The sequence below is a fragment of the Chlorocebus sabaeus genome, chromosome 13 (assembly GCF_047675955.1).
Source record: "Chlorocebus sabaeus isolate Y175 chromosome 13, mChlSab1.0.hap1, whole genome shotgun sequence".
Lineage (NCBI taxonomy): Eukaryota > Metazoa > Chordata > Mammalia > Primates > Cercopithecidae > Chlorocebus > Chlorocebus sabaeus.
The window spans coordinates 92298388-92316810 of NC_132916.1; the positions used below are offsets into that span (position 1 = coordinate 92298388).

General features: G+C 39.1%; 1 protein-coding gene across 1 annotated transcript; it reads right to left on the bottom strand.

The window, feature by feature from the left end:
* Positions 1-5202: 5202 nt before the first annotated feature.
* Positions 5203-18156, bottom strand: PRSS35 (serine protease 35). Its single transcript, XM_008006476.3, has 2 exons — positions 17955-18156; positions 5203-7639 (listed from the first exon to the last, which is right to left on the bottom strand). Exon 2 carries the CDS (start codon positions 7617-7619, stop codon positions 6381-6383), a length of 1239 nt encoding a protein of 412 aa, XP_008004667.3. The 5' UTR covers positions 7620-7639; positions 17955-18156; the 3' UTR covers positions 5203-6380.
* Positions 18157-18423: the final 267 nt, after the last annotated feature.

The following is an 18423-nucleotide window of genomic DNA, read 5'->3' on the forward strand; positions in this document are numbered from 1 at the left end:
GTTGTATAGCTTATTTTTTTGTTACATTTTAGATACTTGAAATCATCAGAAAAGGAAGTTCTAGATAAGTGAGATGTTGTGTGGTATATTACAAATTACTAATGAAATTAAATGGAAAATATAATAGAGAAGAGTAAGGAAAATGAGTGTTAATTAGGCTGAGCAAAAGCCCAGAGGAACTTTCCAAACTCATCTGTGTTCGGTTGTGTGAACAGTTTTCAAAGTATTCCTCTTATCTACGCTGCATGTGAGAATGGACACACACTTCAGTATAATGTGAACACGCACAGAAGATTTCAATAACAAACACAAGTTCATACTAGTTGAATACGAGTAAACATTTACAAATATAAAGTGAAATATGATCATACAGTCTCAGTTTGGTAAACTGTGTAAACTCAGTTGGTAAAACCACACAGGGAGGCAATGATAGGTCCTATGATAGATTGATTACAATGTGGATCAAAGTAGATATTCTAAGTAAGTGGTCAATTTGTCCTCAGTGCTTGAGAAAAGTGAATGGATGTTAAGGTGTTATTGGAAATTTTTAAATATTACTAAGGCAAAAAGACTTTGGTGACAGGTTTTGAGGCAGAGATTGTCTGATTAAATATTTACATGGCAGAGGAGAAGATAAGGTGTAGCTACAGAAGGTTGGCACTTGTCTGAAGGTAATTTTTATCAGAAACATACATGAGTCAGCAGAGAATGCGTCAAATATCTAATTCCTTAAGTCACACGCTATAGTGTATTCCAATACTAAAATTCTTATTACAAGAAAATATTCCCATTATCTAAATATTTGGTTATATCTTTAATATGATACACGATTAAGACAATACCTATAGCATTTTTGAGCTTCAGCATATAGCATACAGTAAGTAAAGCCCTTTAAGAGTAAGCCTCAATGAATACTTGGTGATAAGTTTAAGCACGTATCGATCGCTGCCTCTGTGCCAGGTACTGGTACTTGAAATAATGATGATGAAAATTAGGAAAAAGAGATTGGTTATCCTGAGCTGCCATTCATACCCCTTTGCCTAGTTTCTCTAGTGACACATCCTTGTGAATTCCCTGGGTCTGGCCCAAGGTGCAACTTATAGGTTTAGAAGTTTAATGCAACTTGTAGGTTTAGATACATGTTATGGACTCTGTGTTTGTGTCCCACTCCCACCCCTAAAAATGTCACATGCTGAATTTCTAACCCCCAATTGTGATGGTATTTGGAAATGCGGTCTTTGGGAGGTAACTGAGGTTAAATGAGGTAATAAGGATGGGACCCTCATGATGGGATTAGTGTCTTTATAAGATGAAAATAAAGAGAGTCTGTTCTCTCTCTCTCTCTCTCTCTCTCTCTCTCTCTCTCTCTCTCTCTGTCATCCTGCTTGTGCACAAAGAAGAGATCACAGGAGCATACCGTGAGATGGCAGCCACTTCAAGACAAGAGAAGAGGTCTCAAAATGAAACTTCCCTGATTTTGGACTTCCGAGCCTCCAGTGTTGTGAGAATTAAATGTCTGTTGTTTCAACCACCCAGTGTGTGGTGTTTTGTTATGGCAACTAAGACACCACCTTACCTGTGGGTAAGCAAACTAGACCATATCAGGATCATAAGTCATTTTGTCCACCATATTCTAGACAGTTTAGCTAACTGGATCAAATCATCAGCTTTTAAATACAGAAAGGAAGAAGCAGGGAATTTCCCTCCCTAGATTTTATAAGTAGAAAAGAAAACCATCGGAGGATGGTTTTTCCCCTTAGTGGAATAGTGAATCAATAAAAACATGTGGGAGGGCACAGTGACTCTCACCCATCATCCCAGCACTTTGGGAGGCCAAAGCAGAAGGATCACTTGAGCCCAGGAGTTAGAGACCAACCTGGGCAACAAAACAAGACCACATCTCTACAAAAAAACTTAAAGAATTAGCCTGGCATGATGGCACTTGTCTGTAGTCCCAGTTACTTGGGAGGCTGAGGCAGGAGGATCTCTTGAGTCCAGGAGGAAGGCTTCAGGGAGCCATGATCACTCCACTGTGCTCTAGCCTGGGCAACAGAGAAATATGTTATTAAAATTTTACTTTAATAAAAATTAAAACTTGTGAATCTGCCTGTCGGTCTATGGTATTTGACGAGGACATGATTTCACCACCTGTTAGACCAAATCTCCTAAATATCTCTGAACCTAATGATTTGGCCATTGAAGAAAGAGCAATGACCTAGTTGCAAAAATCAGTTTATTAAAAAGGCTCTTCTGTTAATTAAGGAAAGATGGTTTTGCTGATCATTTTTAGTAAAAGTAGTTTTATTAAAGTACTTTTAAAGCCTGGCAGGTACTTTTAAAAATCAGTAGCCAAAAAAAGCATTTGTTATTGGGAAACCACACTAAAGAATAATGATGCTAATTCTAGGTTCTTTATAGCTATAGAGCCACATTCTTGTAATATCCAGTGCTTGGTCCAGTTGACTTATCCCAATATTCTTGATTAATAATCACAGTTTATGTTTGATGAGAGTAAATAACCTGATTTACTAACATAAGGACAAAAACTTATGAGTAATTAAAATGGTCAACATTGGAATAAAATGCAAGATATACACAATATAATTTTTACACTATGTAACAAACTGAATAACTTATGGTAAGTTATACTTCTGAATTAATTTTAATAACTAAACAATAAGTGGTAAAAAATTTTCTTATCACTGGACAACCACTTGCAGAGAATGTGACTGAAGGGGATTAAAACTTAAAGTATAGGGTTAAAGTAGATGATCTTTTATAGCCTCTTCTTGTCCTGAGATTCTTTCTATGAAATAAGAATTGAAAAGAATTATTCTATCTACAAGTAAGAAAGGTAAAAATGTGTCCAGAACTCTGATCTTGGTTATTGCTATGGTCTGAATGTTTACATCCCCCCAAAGTTTGTATGTTGAAACCTAACTCCGAAGGTGATAATATTGAGAGACAGGGCATGTGGGAGATTATTAGGTCATGAGGGCTCCTGCCTCAAAACTGGAATTAATTCTCTTATAAAAGGGGCTTACATAAGCTTGGGTGCCCCTTCCAATACATGAGGACACAGCAAGAAGGTGCCGTCTAGGAGGAATGGATCTTCATCAGACACTAAATCTATTGATGACTCCATCTTGGACTATCCAGCCTTCAGAACTGTGAACAATAAATTTCTATCATTTAAGAGTTCCCGGTCTAAGATATTTTGTTACAGCCACCTAAATGGACTAAGACAATCAAACATTATCTAAATCTTTTTCAAAATAAACATTGGTTTAACTAAGAAACATATCAAAACGGAAAAAATTGTTAAGTTGCTTCTGCCCACACACATTTCGTTTGAACAAGAAAAAAACGTAAATAAAATGTGTTATTTAGATAAAGAGGGAATGCCATAATTTTAAATTTCAGTTGTTTTGAAAATTGTTATTTGAAATCCACCATTGGCAAGCATCCCAAGACGATAAATCAGTACAGTCCTTCGCACACAGTAGACATGTATGCATGTCTACTAAGTATGTTTGTTTAGCTAAGTGAGTTCAATCTAGTTCTCAATTTCAAATCTGATAAACATAAGAGGAAAAAGTATATGAAGCAAAACTTTCTGGTTAATACAATACATTTTAGTGTTCCTAAATAGGTCATATAAGATTCAGGATTCACTTGGAAAAGAAAAGTGCATGACAGAATAAAAAAAAAACAAAACAAAAAACCTCTAGCCAGGCATGCTAATGCATGCCTGTTATCCCAGCTACTTGTAAGGTTGAGGAGGGAGGATCTATTGAGCTCAGGAGTTCAAGGCTGCAGTGAGCTGTAATTGTGCCACTGCACTCCAACCTGGGCGACAGAGCAAGACTGTTCCTAAAAGAAAAAAAGAAAAAGTCTCTGCAAATTAAACAAGCTCAATTTTATATTTTTGAAAAGTATATTGGACAATGATTTTAATAATTAAATATATAATAAATATGTACTTAGAATTTAACCTTCAGTACCAAACTATTTTACTAAGCACCCAAAGGTATTCTAAACTTGCTCAAATCCTAGGAGTTATATTCAAAGACTCAAAGACGAAGATTCTGTGTATGTCTTTGTGTGTTTGCAAGTGTGTAAGTATGCAAAACTGACCTTGGAACATTTTTGTTTCTGTGATCACATAGATGTTTTCCCCCCCAAAAAAACTGAGCAAAATGTTTGAGTCAATAACCGTATTCCACTGGAAACAATAATAAAATACTACTCAGTGAAATGTGCTTGGAATTAAATCAAATCATTAAAAAAATAAAATGGTAGTTAATACTTGCTGAAATCCTGTATACAAAACACATATGGCTGGGCATGGTGGCTCAAATTTGTAATCTCAACACTTTAATGCCAAAGCAGGAGGATCATTTGAGGCCAGGAGTTTGACACCAGCCTGGTCAATGTAGCAAGACTCTATCTCTACTTCAATTAAATAAAAATTACAAAAGCATATATACAGATACAGTAAGAGTTACAGCTAATTTATTTTTTAAATTTTTATGGAATTATTTTTAAGAGGTTCACATTATAGAAGAATCTGCATGGCCAGGTGCAACGGCTCATGCCTGTAATCCCAGCACTTTGTGAGGCTGAGGCAGGTGGATCAACCAAGGTCAGGAGTTGGAGACCAGCTTGACCAATATGGTGAAATCACATCTCTACTAAAAATACAAAAGTTAGCCAAGCATGGTGGCACACACCTGTAGTCCCAGCTTCTCTGGAGGCTGAGACAGTAGAATTGCTTGAACCCAGGAGACAGAGATTGCAGTGAGCCGAGATCATGCCACTGCACTTCAGCCTAGGCAAGAGAGCCAGACTCCATCTCAAAAAAAAAAAAAAAAAAAAAAAAAAAAAAAAAAATTCTGCACTTGTACTGAATTTCTGCTGTTTTGAACATCATTCACAAAATCATTTATCATAATCTAATCAATTATTTCTTGGCATACTAGTCCAGAGTATAACTCCCCATTATTAAAAAATGGTAAGATAAATTTGAACCCTGGCAGAATTAACGACTTGAGTGTGCCATGAGAGAGAGAATGATGTGACCTTAGAAACTACTGGAAAGAACAGACCAGACCAGAAATAAGGCCTACAATTGCTGAATTTTAAGGTGTACTTGATTTATAGATCACTAAAACTCTTTAAACATAATGCCCTGAACTATTCCCTTTTTACAGCCCTTCAGCAAGTATTTATTTATTCAAGAAATACACATTGAGTGCCTACTGTGTGTTTTGCCCCATGGCAGTCACTGGACTCTGCTTACACTACATGATGGCCAGAATGAGTGTTGCAGCCTTGGTTCCTAAGGAAAATAACCAGACCCTCCTTTTAAAAGTCATATTCATAAATTTTATTCATTTTTAGGAAAGGACATATCTAAAATTACTAATCAGAGAATTCACCCTATGGTCCTCATACAAAAGCTGGATTTTGTCAAGGAGAAAAAGACTCTTTCTTGAAAAAGATTACAGAATTCTTTGTCCTAAAAATGTAGCACCTCATACATAGAATGTATAGTATAAAATGATGTGGCTTTCAACACATGATCATTCATAATTTGTGAAGTGTCTTCCCTATGCATACATGAAAAGTCCATATTTTGAGTATTAGTTAAATAAAAACTTGAGATCTTAAAATGTCTCAGCTTCCCTATTTCTAAACTAGATTATTTCATAGAACAAACTATTTCTCCCATTTTTAAATAACACATTGTAATTGTTATTTCTTAAATCAGTAAAACAGTTAATAGTTTTGTTTATAATGCTTGCTTTTTCTTCTGATTTGTAATTCTTCAAAAAAACTAAACTAAATGTCTCAGACCCAACAGATAACACAATATAAACACTGAGGGCATGAGCTGAATGGATCCATCTCAGAGTAGTACAAACTATGTTGTAACTTTCTGTCTCTATCCTGATACTAATTGTGTTACCATTGACTTTTATGCAATTTCACATTTAATACACAACCAGTATCCTATTAGATTCTTCTTAGAGTAGGACCCTGAGAATAAGTCCATTAAGAAATCACATGTTATTTATAATACCTGTTGAAGGTTTAAAGTGTGTCTAATTTTTAAGAAGGCAACAAAATTTTCCTACAAATGAAACTCATCACCATGTAAAGAAGAGTATATACTTGGCATTGAAGTGTCCATCTAGTTTCAATATCTGTACCTATACATTTTTTAAATGGATGAAAATCTCCTGATTTTGAAAAACGTTGAAATGCTATTGATAGGGTTCAAGTCCAGGCATAACCTATGAAGTGATCTCACTACAATAATCAGAGCTGGTTTTCTCTGTGATTTAGATGATCCACCGCCCTGTTTTAGGTGTCTGTTAGCCATAAGCACAATTGGCATCGTTCCCGTGAATCCAGAGGCAAATCTGGGCGTATTTGAGGGGAGTGATGCGAACAGCAACGTTGTAGTCCTTCTGAACCCCGTGGACATCCACCCACTGGTGGCCTGAGTAGACCGCAATGATTTTGCGCTTCCAATTCTTTTTGTCTGGATCTTTCAGACGCAGATAGACCCCGGAACCGGTGGAGCCCGACTCAGCATCGCAGTATTGGTAAAGGAGATCATTGGATTCGTCGGACACACTGCAAAACCGATAGACCAACTGATCAGCCCTATCGTTATCAAATCCTGAGAAGTGGATCATTCCACCAGGCATTTTCTTGATCGTTGGGCTGATTCCGAGTTCCATGTATTTTTTTTTGTGAGCACGCTTCAGCTCCAGAAGAGCATAGTCATAGTCCAAGGCAGCGTCCCCCATGCCTCCTCGTGCCCAGCCCTTCGGAATGTGGGTATTCTTGACCCGGGTCCACCGGAAGGAAGGCCTCCCTTCGGAAACCCTCTGACCCCGGCCAGATTGTTTTCTTCTTCTCCCACCCTTGACTCTGTCCTGCAGATGCTCTATGGTACCCTCTCTTTGGTCACCACCACTAGTTTCTCTTCTGCTCCTCTTAGAACCTCGACGTTTCTTGCCTCCACTTTTATTCCTCATCTTCAACAACCCTACCCTTAGCTTTTTACTCCCTTTGACATAGTCCTTTCCATCATGAACACAGTGGGCAGCAGTTAGAACGTGCTGAGGGGAAATGAGAATGCCACTACAGCCCGTGGAGAGCTTCACAGCTGTGCTGAAAGGGAAATTGGTTAAGAACCTTTTGTCCAAGATGCTAAATCTGCTGTCGGTGCCATACACCTGTCTCTTTCTCCTAACAGATGCTCCCTTTGTGGCATTTTGAGTCGGCTCAAAAACCAAATCCTGAACTTTCACCCTGGTTAAGGTTCGGGTGCCATTCTCAAAGACAGTCTCATAGGAAAGATAATCCTCCAATTCAGAAAGGCTGGGAGTTGGGAGTTCTTTCTGGCATTCGATGCCGCACACTGTATTTACCATCATCTTAGCATCTGCCTCAAATGTGGGGCTGGTGAGATGGAAAGTCCTTTCACTGACAATCCGGGGTACCTTTCTCAAGTGCCAGGTAAAATCCCGTTCCATTTCAGATCCATCGATGAGGGTCCACCCGGGTGTGAAAAATATCAACCAAAGTAGCATATTTTCCATTTTGATCTTCTAATTTTTTCCTTAAAAACAGAAAAAGAGAGAGGTTTACAGTGTTTTCTTTTTAAATCTTACTTATCCATTTCATTTAGGCCTTGGATCCTAAATGTACCTTCCCTACAAAGAGGTGCCCTTATTTCCACCTTACCTAGATTTTATTGAGATTAGATAAACGCTGGTAAGTGGGCTCACACAGACTTCCAAAATCAGTAAGTTGTTTTTCACCCAAACTTCCCTCCACCAGCCCTAATCGACCTCGCTCCCACCCCAACCTGTCATCCTGTCACCTCCCCCTCCAGCTCCCCTAACAGCCCAGTGCCTGAGGGAGTACAATATGGTAGTAGGTTGGGATCCTCTGTCGGCTAAGCCACACTCTCCTCCTTAGGTATCCTACAACTTTATATCCAGATGATTTAGAAATAAAGATAGCAGCAAATGCGCTGCGGTCTTTTCCAACACTTAGCTACTTAAAAACAGGGATCATAACTTCTTCATCTCTAGACTGTAACTGCCTAGCACAGAGCTAAAAAAACCGCTCATTGAATACAGTGAATGTCCATGAACCAGGATGGGCAGCCCAAGCTGATGTAAAGGTGCAATGCAAATTACTGGATAATGTTTTAAAGCAGTAAGAGTGTTAGCAATAAATAAATTGCTAATTAATCTTCTATTGATCTGCTTTGATTTTTATAGAACTCTTGGTCATAAAAAGAAAATATACAGCACAGACCATTTTATGCTAAAGTAAGAAAAATGTACCATGCATTGTTAAAAAACAAAGTTATGCTTGAAACCACCATCTAAGCAAAGCATCCTACAAAATGCCTTATGGTGGGACATTACTGCATATTAAAATTATTTGTAAGAATTTATGAAGTACAGGCTATTGGGAGGACAGGATAATGGTTAGATATAGTCTCTTTTCACCATAGGTCTCACTATCTAAGACCAGTGTAGTTGTGTTATTTAAATATTGTTAAAGGTGCCAGCACGTAATAAATTATATAATATTTCTCCTACTGTTCAAATCTTCTTGCTCTCTTTTTCTTTTCTAGAGGCTCACTGGCACGTACATGTATCTATTTAGTGGAACTGATATGTGTCAATCTTTGCTTGGAGGTGGGTATAGTAGGAGCACGCTGGAGCAGCAATTTTGAACCTCTGTGTCATTGTTATTTGTGAACTATGCTTCAAGTCATTTTTAACTAATAGTTAAAATATCAAGACTTAAGCAAATGATTTGTACTTTGTATAAAGCAGAGGCAATTCAGCATTCGCTTAGCCCTACAATACCTTCATCCTCAATGCTTTCTGATAAGTTTTATTTTATTTATTTGGTTTTTGTATGGAAAAGAAAGCACATTAGCAATGGCCCACAGCCATTGTACCACAGGGTACACCCACAGGATGTATGCACTGGCACAAAAGGCAAAAATCAACCCTGATGCAGAGTTCAATATCGGTATCCCTTGATACAACAGAATTTATTTTGCCATATACAAGTACAATAATTTTATTAACAAACTAAAACATTACAAAAATGTGTGCTACATTAACCTATGTATTGTTTAAATGTGATATATTAATGAAAACATAATTAATTTGAACTGTTATACATTTGGAAATATTAAGCAGGCCGGGTGTGGTAGCTCACACCTGTAATCCTAGCACTTTGGGAGGCTAAGATGGGAGGATCCCTTGAATACAGGAGTTCAAGACCAGACTGAGACCTCATCTCTACAAAAAAAACTTCTAAAAAATTAGTCAGGCATGGTGGCAAACGCATGTAGTTCCTGCTACTTGGCAGGATCGCTTGAACCCAGGAGGTCAAGGCTGCAGCAAACCATGATCATGGCACTGAACTCCAGCCTGGGCAACAAAGTGAGACCCTGTCAAAGAACAGACGGGGGGGAAGGGGAGGGGAGGGGAGGAGAGGGGAGGGGAGGGGAGGAGAGGGGAGGGGAGGGGAGGAGAGGAGGAAATCTGCGTTATGTTACAATATTTTCTAATAGTCACCACTGCAAAGCAGTAATTATATCATCAAGGATTTTGTAGAGTAGAGCCACTTAGTATTTTATTTTGTCTTCTATGCAATTTTTCACAATAGTATTTCATCGAGTTAATTTAATTAGAATGAAAAAGGCTCACAACTCAGTAACTCTACTGAGCGCTGAAATTGTAGTTCCCAGGATGAAAATTTACGTCCTTGGCTGAAAAAAAAAAGTGAAAATCAAAGAGTTATTTACTGCTACTTAGCTTATCAACAAACCAAAATACATAAAAATGATATATATCATTATACATATATTTTTTTAAAAAAAAAATCTACTTGATTCGCAGCAAAATTTCAATCAAGGGAGTTGTTTTGGTGTGGGAAACTTTTTTTTAATTGCTTTTTCATTTAGCTCTTTATGACAACAGCTGTCCACTGTGTACTTAATATATGATTACATCAAAGCTTGAAAGTCAGCCAAATATCCACGTCAAGAGACACAAAGTATCTCACTTGGTATATCTTAACACTTGATACTAATGATCTGAGCAGCAATACGCATGTGAAAGTCCTTCCTGGGCAAAATAAAGGAGGTCTAAATAGTGTTACTGAGATATTCTTTCCCCAGGTAGTTCTGTCCTATGCCATAATTCTGTAGCCAGACTTCTAAGAAAGCCTCATCAGAGTTGAATTGTATTTAAGTATAATTTTATTTCTGGCTATGTAGATAAAGCTATTTTCTAGTCAAAGGCCTTAGCCAATACTTTGGAAATTTCCAATGCCATTAGTTCCTTTGAAACCATGCTTGGTACAAAGCAATGATTTGATTTACCAAATGATAACACCAATGACATAGGCATGGTTTTCCTGTTCTGTGTTCACATTCACATTCACAGCAGTTATGAATGGTGGTTGAGAACCCAAATCCTGGTTGCTCACCAAAAGGAAACACCAGACCAGGGGTTCTCAAAGGACAGCCCCTACACTAGTAACTTCAGCATTACCTGGGAACTTGTTAAAAATGCTAATTCCCAGGGCCTGCCCAGACCTGCTGTTAGAAACTCTCCTGAAAGGGTGGTGGAGAGCAGTTCCCAGGTAGGTTTAACCGGCCCTCCAGGTGATTTTGACACTCAATAAAGTTTAAGAACCACTACAGTAGCCAAGGCTCTGGTGTAGCAACATGAGCCGTACCCCAGAAGGTGGTCTTTGCAAGGATGATGGCTTATCTGGATTTTAAATGACATCTGCTTATCTCTGTGTACAAAATTAATTTATTCTGACTTCATTCTTTTACTATGTTAGCAACTGACAATATCAAATCACTCAGCCAGTTCATAAAGAACAAACATAACTTACTTTTATTTATTTTTATTTTTATTTATTTTTTCAGAGGCAGTCTTGCTCTGTTACCCAAGCTGGAGTGCAGTGGTGTGAACTAGGATCATATGTCTCAAAAAATGAAATTCATAAGGTTTATATGTAATGCCTCCAATATCTCATACTACAGATCATTCAATGGCATTGGTTCACCAGCCCTGCCTGGTGCCCTTTGAGGGAGCTCTGTGCAGTGCACCACAATAAAAACCATGCCCACGTCTACCCTTGGGCATGGGAAGGGCAGAGCTTTGTAATATGACCTCAGAATCACAGTAATAAGAGGACATGGATTTAGCCTAATTTGGCCTGTAATTTAAAATTGGGCAAATGTTTAAGGACACTTTCTTTTGGAAAATCTAAGTTTGTCCTGTGGTAAAATGTCAATGTGGCATAAATGATAGCTCTTACTGATAGAGCAATCCCCAGTTTGTTCAGTGGATATCTACATATGTCCATTGTCCAAAAAGGACTAACTCATTGATCTAAAAAGACACAGTCCCAATTGAAGGGGCAGCTATAAAATGTTGAAAGTCTAACGTCCCTTGTCTTCCCCACCCCCCTCATTTTTCCTGTCTTGCAATATAATTGTGACCTTCACTGTCCATTTCCAGATGGCTTGGATTTGGGGCTTCAAATTCCAATTTTGGTGAATGAAAGCGAAGTTGCAGTGATTGCTGTCCACCACTGTGAGTCAGCACACACACAGCTGATTATAGGTTAGATCCTGAAGACAGATTGAGTAGAAGGGAATTAAGGAGGAAGTAAGAATGTCTGTGTACGCAGACGAACGCTTACCGATGGAAGAGATGTAATTACACATTTGTACCCAATCTATTAACAGACGTGACCACACTTAACTACGAGATCACTTACTATTACCCTTTTGTTATTTGTTTATAGTTTCTTAGAAATGTGATTGCTCTCAGCGTTGAGAATATTTCTGCATCTGTTCCACCATAGTGGTTATGAGTGCAGACCAAGGAGTGGGAAGGCTTGGGTTCAATTCCCTCTTCACCACTTACGAGGCATGTACATGTGGACATTTCATTAACTCTCGAAGCTTCACTTTCCTCATCTGCAAAGTGGGGATAATATTACAGTAATTTCAACTTCATAACATTGTTATAGAGATTAAATGAGATGATACATGCAAAGAATTACTACTGAGCCCAGAGGATAGTAAGCAGTTAGCACATGTTATTTTATAATTATTATCCTACCTTAATTGGTGAATTCGTATCACTTCAGAACAGCTTGTTATATAAGCCAAAATTAGAGACCTTGTAGTGTTCTAAAAAGTCAGTTTCACAGTCAAATATTTTTATTTCAAGATAGATAGTTTCCAACTCACTCTAAAATTCCCTTTTTCTTTGTTTTGTTTTGTTTTTTGTTCAAGGACAGCTTCACTTTAGAGACTTCCCAAATGAATGCTTTCCTAATTACTCATTTCTATGAATATCCATGGCTCTATAATATATTTTTTTCATTGCTATTAAACTTAAGTGTGATTAAACACTCTGCAGCCACAAAACACGTAAATTGCATTTTCTGTGTCTTATTTATAGCCTGGATCTTCACTGGGAATTTTGGAACTGCATCAGACCCTCAGTCTAAAAAGAAACAGACTCTATGTCAACATAATTACTCTAAGGGAGTGATCTACAATGAAAGAAAAACTCAACTTTTTGAGTGAGTCTATCTAGAGTATATAGAATCCTATGATGAAATGACATTATACCTTAAGGCTCAGTTTCTCTTTTGTGTTTTGTTTTTTACTCTAGAAGTTTATATTCTAGCTTAGATAGAGCAGGCAAACTAACGAAAGATTAGAAGGCTGCCCACTGTATTAATATTTCAAATCAATTATTTTTCCTGTCTATGAGAAAGCAAAGATGCTGACTTAACACTGAAGGACCTGCACTGAATTGCTTTCCCTCACCAGGTGACAGATTCACAATTACTCATGCCTTTCTTTTCACCTGGTTCCTTGTAATGTCTAGTGAGGAACTTGTCCATATTTATGTATATAGTATGTTGCCATGCGACACGATTTTGCATTGATCTGTCAAACAGTTCCTGGGAGGCTGCTGTGGGTCAGGAACTACTCAGTCATATCAATGACCCTGTAGGGCCAACACCACCCTCTACCTTAGTGTGTATGTTAGGACACACCAATGATTGCATGACCACCTTTTAAAACTTGGCTGTCCTCTATTTAGCCATCTGCAATCCCAACACCTGTCCTTCCCAGCACCACTGGCTGTGTTTACATGCATACCTAAATTCGAGGACATGCTCTCATCTTCTCTACTTTCATCCTCCACCTACTCAGGATTGACACACAACAGGGAGACACTGGGGCCTGGCCGGATGATTCCAAATAACTGCAGAGAGAAATGGCTTAGGCAAAAGGCCACAGCAGGAGAGGGGGAGAGTTACAAATGACATAAACAGGAATAAAGCAATCACTAAAGAAATCGGTGATGTTTTGGATGACAATTGTAAAAACTTTCATAAGTCAATTTTATTTTGGGGGAAGAGATGCTGAGGAGAACAGATGCTGGAATCTAATTCCTGACCCACTGAGGCGCTCCCTGACAGCAGCACTGCATGGAGGTAACATTTAAGTTAGAAAGATAAGTTAGAAACATTTAAGTTAGAAAGTGTATGAGAAAATAATCGTGTCTGTAACGTAATGAAAGAGGGGAGTAAGAACTACAGTGTTTCCATGATTATGGGGGCAGTGGGCTTTGAAGCCCAATCAACTTAAGTACACTTGCCACTTGTTACACTGTGATCTTGTGAAGGTTACCTAATCTCTCTAGACATTATTTCCCACATTTATTAGATAGAGATAATATTTTAGAATATTTTTGGGAGAAACTAATATGATAGGCACAATGCCCAGAGCACAGTAAGCACTCCACAAAGATTAAAGCAAATGTTATTCATATCAAACAGGGGGAGCCAAACCTCAGGTAGATATTTATAAGGTATTTTATACATCTCTAACTGCCTCATCATGGTATGCCAAATATCCTCATCCCCAAGACCTGTGACTACTTCCCACACACAAGAAAAGAGACTTTACAAATACGATTACATTAAGGATTTTCAGGTGAAGTGGTTATTCTGGATTATCCAGGTGGGTCCAGTGCAATCACAGGGGCTCATATAAGAAGGAGCAAAAACGGGTTAAGAGTGGGAAGAGCTGCTAGATGGAAGCAGAGGCCAGAGTAACGCAGGACCATGAGCTGAGGAATATGAGTGCCCTCTAGATGCTGCAAAAGGTGAGGAAAAAAGTATTTCCTAGAACTTCCAGAAGGAGGAACATAAATGAAAATGTGTTATTTTAAGAAAAATATGCATAAATGCAATTTAAAAACTAAAAATAGATCACAATAAAGCTTTAGATTTCTGATCTGCAGATCCATAAGATAATAAATTTGTGTTGTTTTAAGCCACTAAGTTTTCGGTAATTTGTTACAGCAGCAGTAGGAAACTACTACACGTAAAAACAACAGGCTGCCTGACTGTTTAGAAAGAAAGAAGTAGCAGGGAGTGGCGGGTGCAGTGGCTCACACCTGTAATCCCAGCAGTGTGGGAGGCCGAGGTGGGTGGATCACTTGAGGTGAGGAGTTCCAGACCAGCCCGGCCAACGTGGTGAAACCCCGTCTCCACTAAAAATACAAAAATTAGCTGGGTGTGGTGTTGCGCACCTGCAATCCCAGCTACTGGGGAGGCTGAGGCAGGAGAATCCCTTGAACTGGGAGACAGAGGTTGCAGTGAGCTGAGATCACGCCATTGCACTCCAGCCTGGGCAACAAGCGAGACTCCGTCAAAAAAAGAAAAAACAAGTAGTAGTAGTAGGGAGTGATTAAAAAGTAGAAAAGGGCCAGGCGCGGTGACCCACACCTGTAATCCTAGCACTTTGGGAGGCTGAGATGGGAGGATCACTTGAGTCCAGGAGTTTGAGAGTAGTCTGGGCAACATAGGGAGACCCTGTCTCTACAAGTGTGGTGGCGCATGCCTGTGGTCCCAGCTACTCTGGGCTGAGTTGGGAGGATCACCTAAGCTGGGAGGTCGAGGCTGCAGTGAGCTGTGATTGTGTCACTGCACTCCAGCCTGGGCAACTAGAATGAGACAGGTAAACCCTGTCTCCAAAAAAAAAAAATCCAGCGGAAAAGAATGTTTCCTTCTGGGACTTAAAACATAAATGAAAACGTGTTATTTTAAGAAATAATATACAGAAATGCAATTTTAAATCTAAAAACACTAAAAACAGAAGATCACGATAAAACTTCATGGCGGTAGGACAGGCAATATTGCTAGAGGAAAAAAAAGAATTAGAACGGTAAATTTGTCTATTCAACAAATGCATACCAAGTGCTAACTCTGTCATGCATCGTTTCGAAGCCTTTTTTAAAGAATCTATCTGATAGTCCTTAACTGTTGAGTTGGACTAGAACATTTCTAAGATTTCTTCCAGCTTTAAAGTTCTAGAGTAAACCGCAAATGAGAAAACACAAGTAACTTACTCATCAATGCTTCTCAGGAAGGTTCAATTCCTAGTCATCCAGGGAAGAACTTGCCTGTTATCCATGTTGCTACCACTAGATGGCAAAGTTAGCCTGCTGATGGCAAATCTAAGGCAGGTATTTAAAATATTTACACTTACTCAGCTGTGAAATAGATTTTATTTTAAAAACATGTAAGATTCAGCAGGGGCAAAACTTCTAACTGGCTAATAATATACTAAATGGCTGTGACATATGGAATTTATTACATTTAGAAAACCCACCTACAGGCCACGGAGCCCATCCTGATGAACTGAGGGCTGATAATGGTGTCTACAGCCAGACAATTTTCTGGCAGAGAGTTTTTCAAAAACAGTTGTAGTGCCAGCACACTTCCAGCATGACCTACAGCACTGTGAACTAGTCCCCCAAACGTGCCACAATTTATTTCAATGCTAAGGAAAATCTTGAACCTGTCAGATATTTCACATATGTTTATCAAATGCTTTATAATCCATTACTAAAGGATAAGCTCTCCACTGATTCTAGGCTGAGAATAAACGGCAAGAAAGTTCATTGACAGCGGGCCAATTTCTATTCAAAATATCATACCATAGCACTATTTTCAAGTTTAGTTTCATAAATGGAGACCAAAAAAAATGTCTGTTTAAAAAGTTTGGCAGTACTTGAGGGAAAGGAAGATGGTAAAGTTACACAGTTGATTATTTTACAGTAACCCACAACTTCTGTTTCTCATCACAATAAAAAACAAAACCTCCCTTTGTTTTGGGGCTATTTTTCCATGACCTGTACATGTAAATTTCTGCAATTTCTGCAATGGTATGGATCAATCAAATTTGGGGTGAATGACATTAAAGGAACCCTAAGAGGATTCTTTCATATGCTGCCTTATGAAGTGCACAGCATATAGCTCTAAACTTATCTGTATTTTTCAAGTTGGCCTTTGAGAGCAAAGAATATCTATAAATAGGTATGCTACTTTTCAGGTTTTAAAGCATCTATGGTCACAATGTTTTTAGCTAACCCACATAAGTTTTACCTATACGAAGCTTAAAGTTTTTAATTATAAAATAACAACTTGCATACTACTAACTTGACTTTACTGTTTCCTAAGCTCTCCATCTCAGATTTCTCATCTGCAAAGTTAACTCAGTGCTAAGGCAAAGTGGCTCCCTCCTCCCAAATTCTGAGTCTGATCCTACTGTTAAAATGCAATATGCTTGTTGGGTATTTGAGCATTGGGCAGAGGAAAACAATTTACCCAATGGAGAAAATTAACTCACACTAGCAATTGTTTATTTTAACATCTAATGAGCATATACTATATGCCAAGTATATGCTAAACAATCTCACATTTTAAAACATGAAAAAGCTTCTTAAAAGCATACAGTTTTTCCAGCTATCTGGAAGAAAAATGGGGGACAGTATCCACGTCCACCACTTCCCTCACTAAAGGAACTCCTCTAATATTTCCTAATAAAAATAAAATTCCATATGATACTTGGCCGCTACTTTCAAGCCTACATGTCTTATTTGGCAGGGATTTTAACATTCTCTCTTCTAAATTATAAACCAGATTCTAAGTATAATTCTCCGGCCAGCAAAATATGACTTTTTTAATCCTCTGGGGAGACAAATGTACTTCGGATAAAATAAGAATGAATTTCAGAAGTCAGAAGGGTTAATAAGGGGTGAAAGCCCCCTAGACACAGCATGCAGCTTCTTTTCAAATCAAGGACAGTGTAAAAACGTCTGAGCAATCAGGCGGGAGTGTTTCTACAACTTTTTAAAGAACCTTTTATTATAAAAAATTTCACGACCACGCAAAAGCACAGAGAAAAGTATTAAAAGTTGAGAGAAAAGTGTAACCCCCATGTGCACATCACCAGCTTCAACTATTGTCAATATTTTGCCAATGTTTCATCCACCACCACCCCACACACTTTTTTTCTTCAGCTAGAGTATTTCAAAGCAAGTCAAAAGCTTTTCTACTTCGTTTCGCCTCCTTATTTTCTAAACGTTTTCCTATGCTCCTTTTGCTGACCCCTGCAGCCAAGTTGATAAAAGGGTAGAGGGCGAGGCTAGCTTTCATAGTAACCCCGCCAAAGAGACTTTCCAGGAATGCGTTTTATACCTTTCTCAATGGCATCTGTTAACAATCATAAAAATAAAGAGGGTCCCCTCTGGTACTGCTTAAGCAGAAAGAATTCCATTTATATTCCAATGCAAACATTGTTGCTGTTAATATTAAACTGCAGAGGCCAGCACACAGAATTGCCTATGGGAAGGGTGGTTAGTTTCTTTGAGGACTGAAAGAAAGTGCCAAGTTCGATCCCTTTCTTCAAAGAAGCGCTCCTCGGGTAGGTCCTGCCTTTCTCAGGGAAATTTCTAAGTTCTAAGGTTGTTGGGTTTGGGGAGCTTCATCTTTACCTGCGAGGCTTGTTTGGTCCCTGAGGGCACTGTCAGCTGAGATCAGAGCTCCCGAGGAGGCGGGCGGGGACGCTGCAGCTGGGAGCCACTCAGCCAGCCTGAGCTGAAGGCCGCCCAGCCAAGGCCGGGCCACAGCACCCGGAGCTCCCGCCGAGACTGCGGAGGAGGAGAGAGCTGCGCCGCACCACGGCCGGGAGGTGGGAGGGGAAAGGGGGCGATGACGCGGGGCGGGCGCGGTGGGATGGGGGAGAAGGGGAGGAGGAGGAGGTGGGCAAAAGGAGATGGAGATGGAGAGGGAGGGCGGAGAGGGGACTTCCCTGGAGGAACAGGACGGACCTGGCCGTGTCTCGCCCCAGCATTTCTACCCACAAGCTAAATTAAGCATTAGGAAAAATTCCTGAGTAGGTTCACAGGGGATGCCTGTCCCTTTGATAGTATGCACTCCTTTAACAGTCTCAGGGTTTGTTCA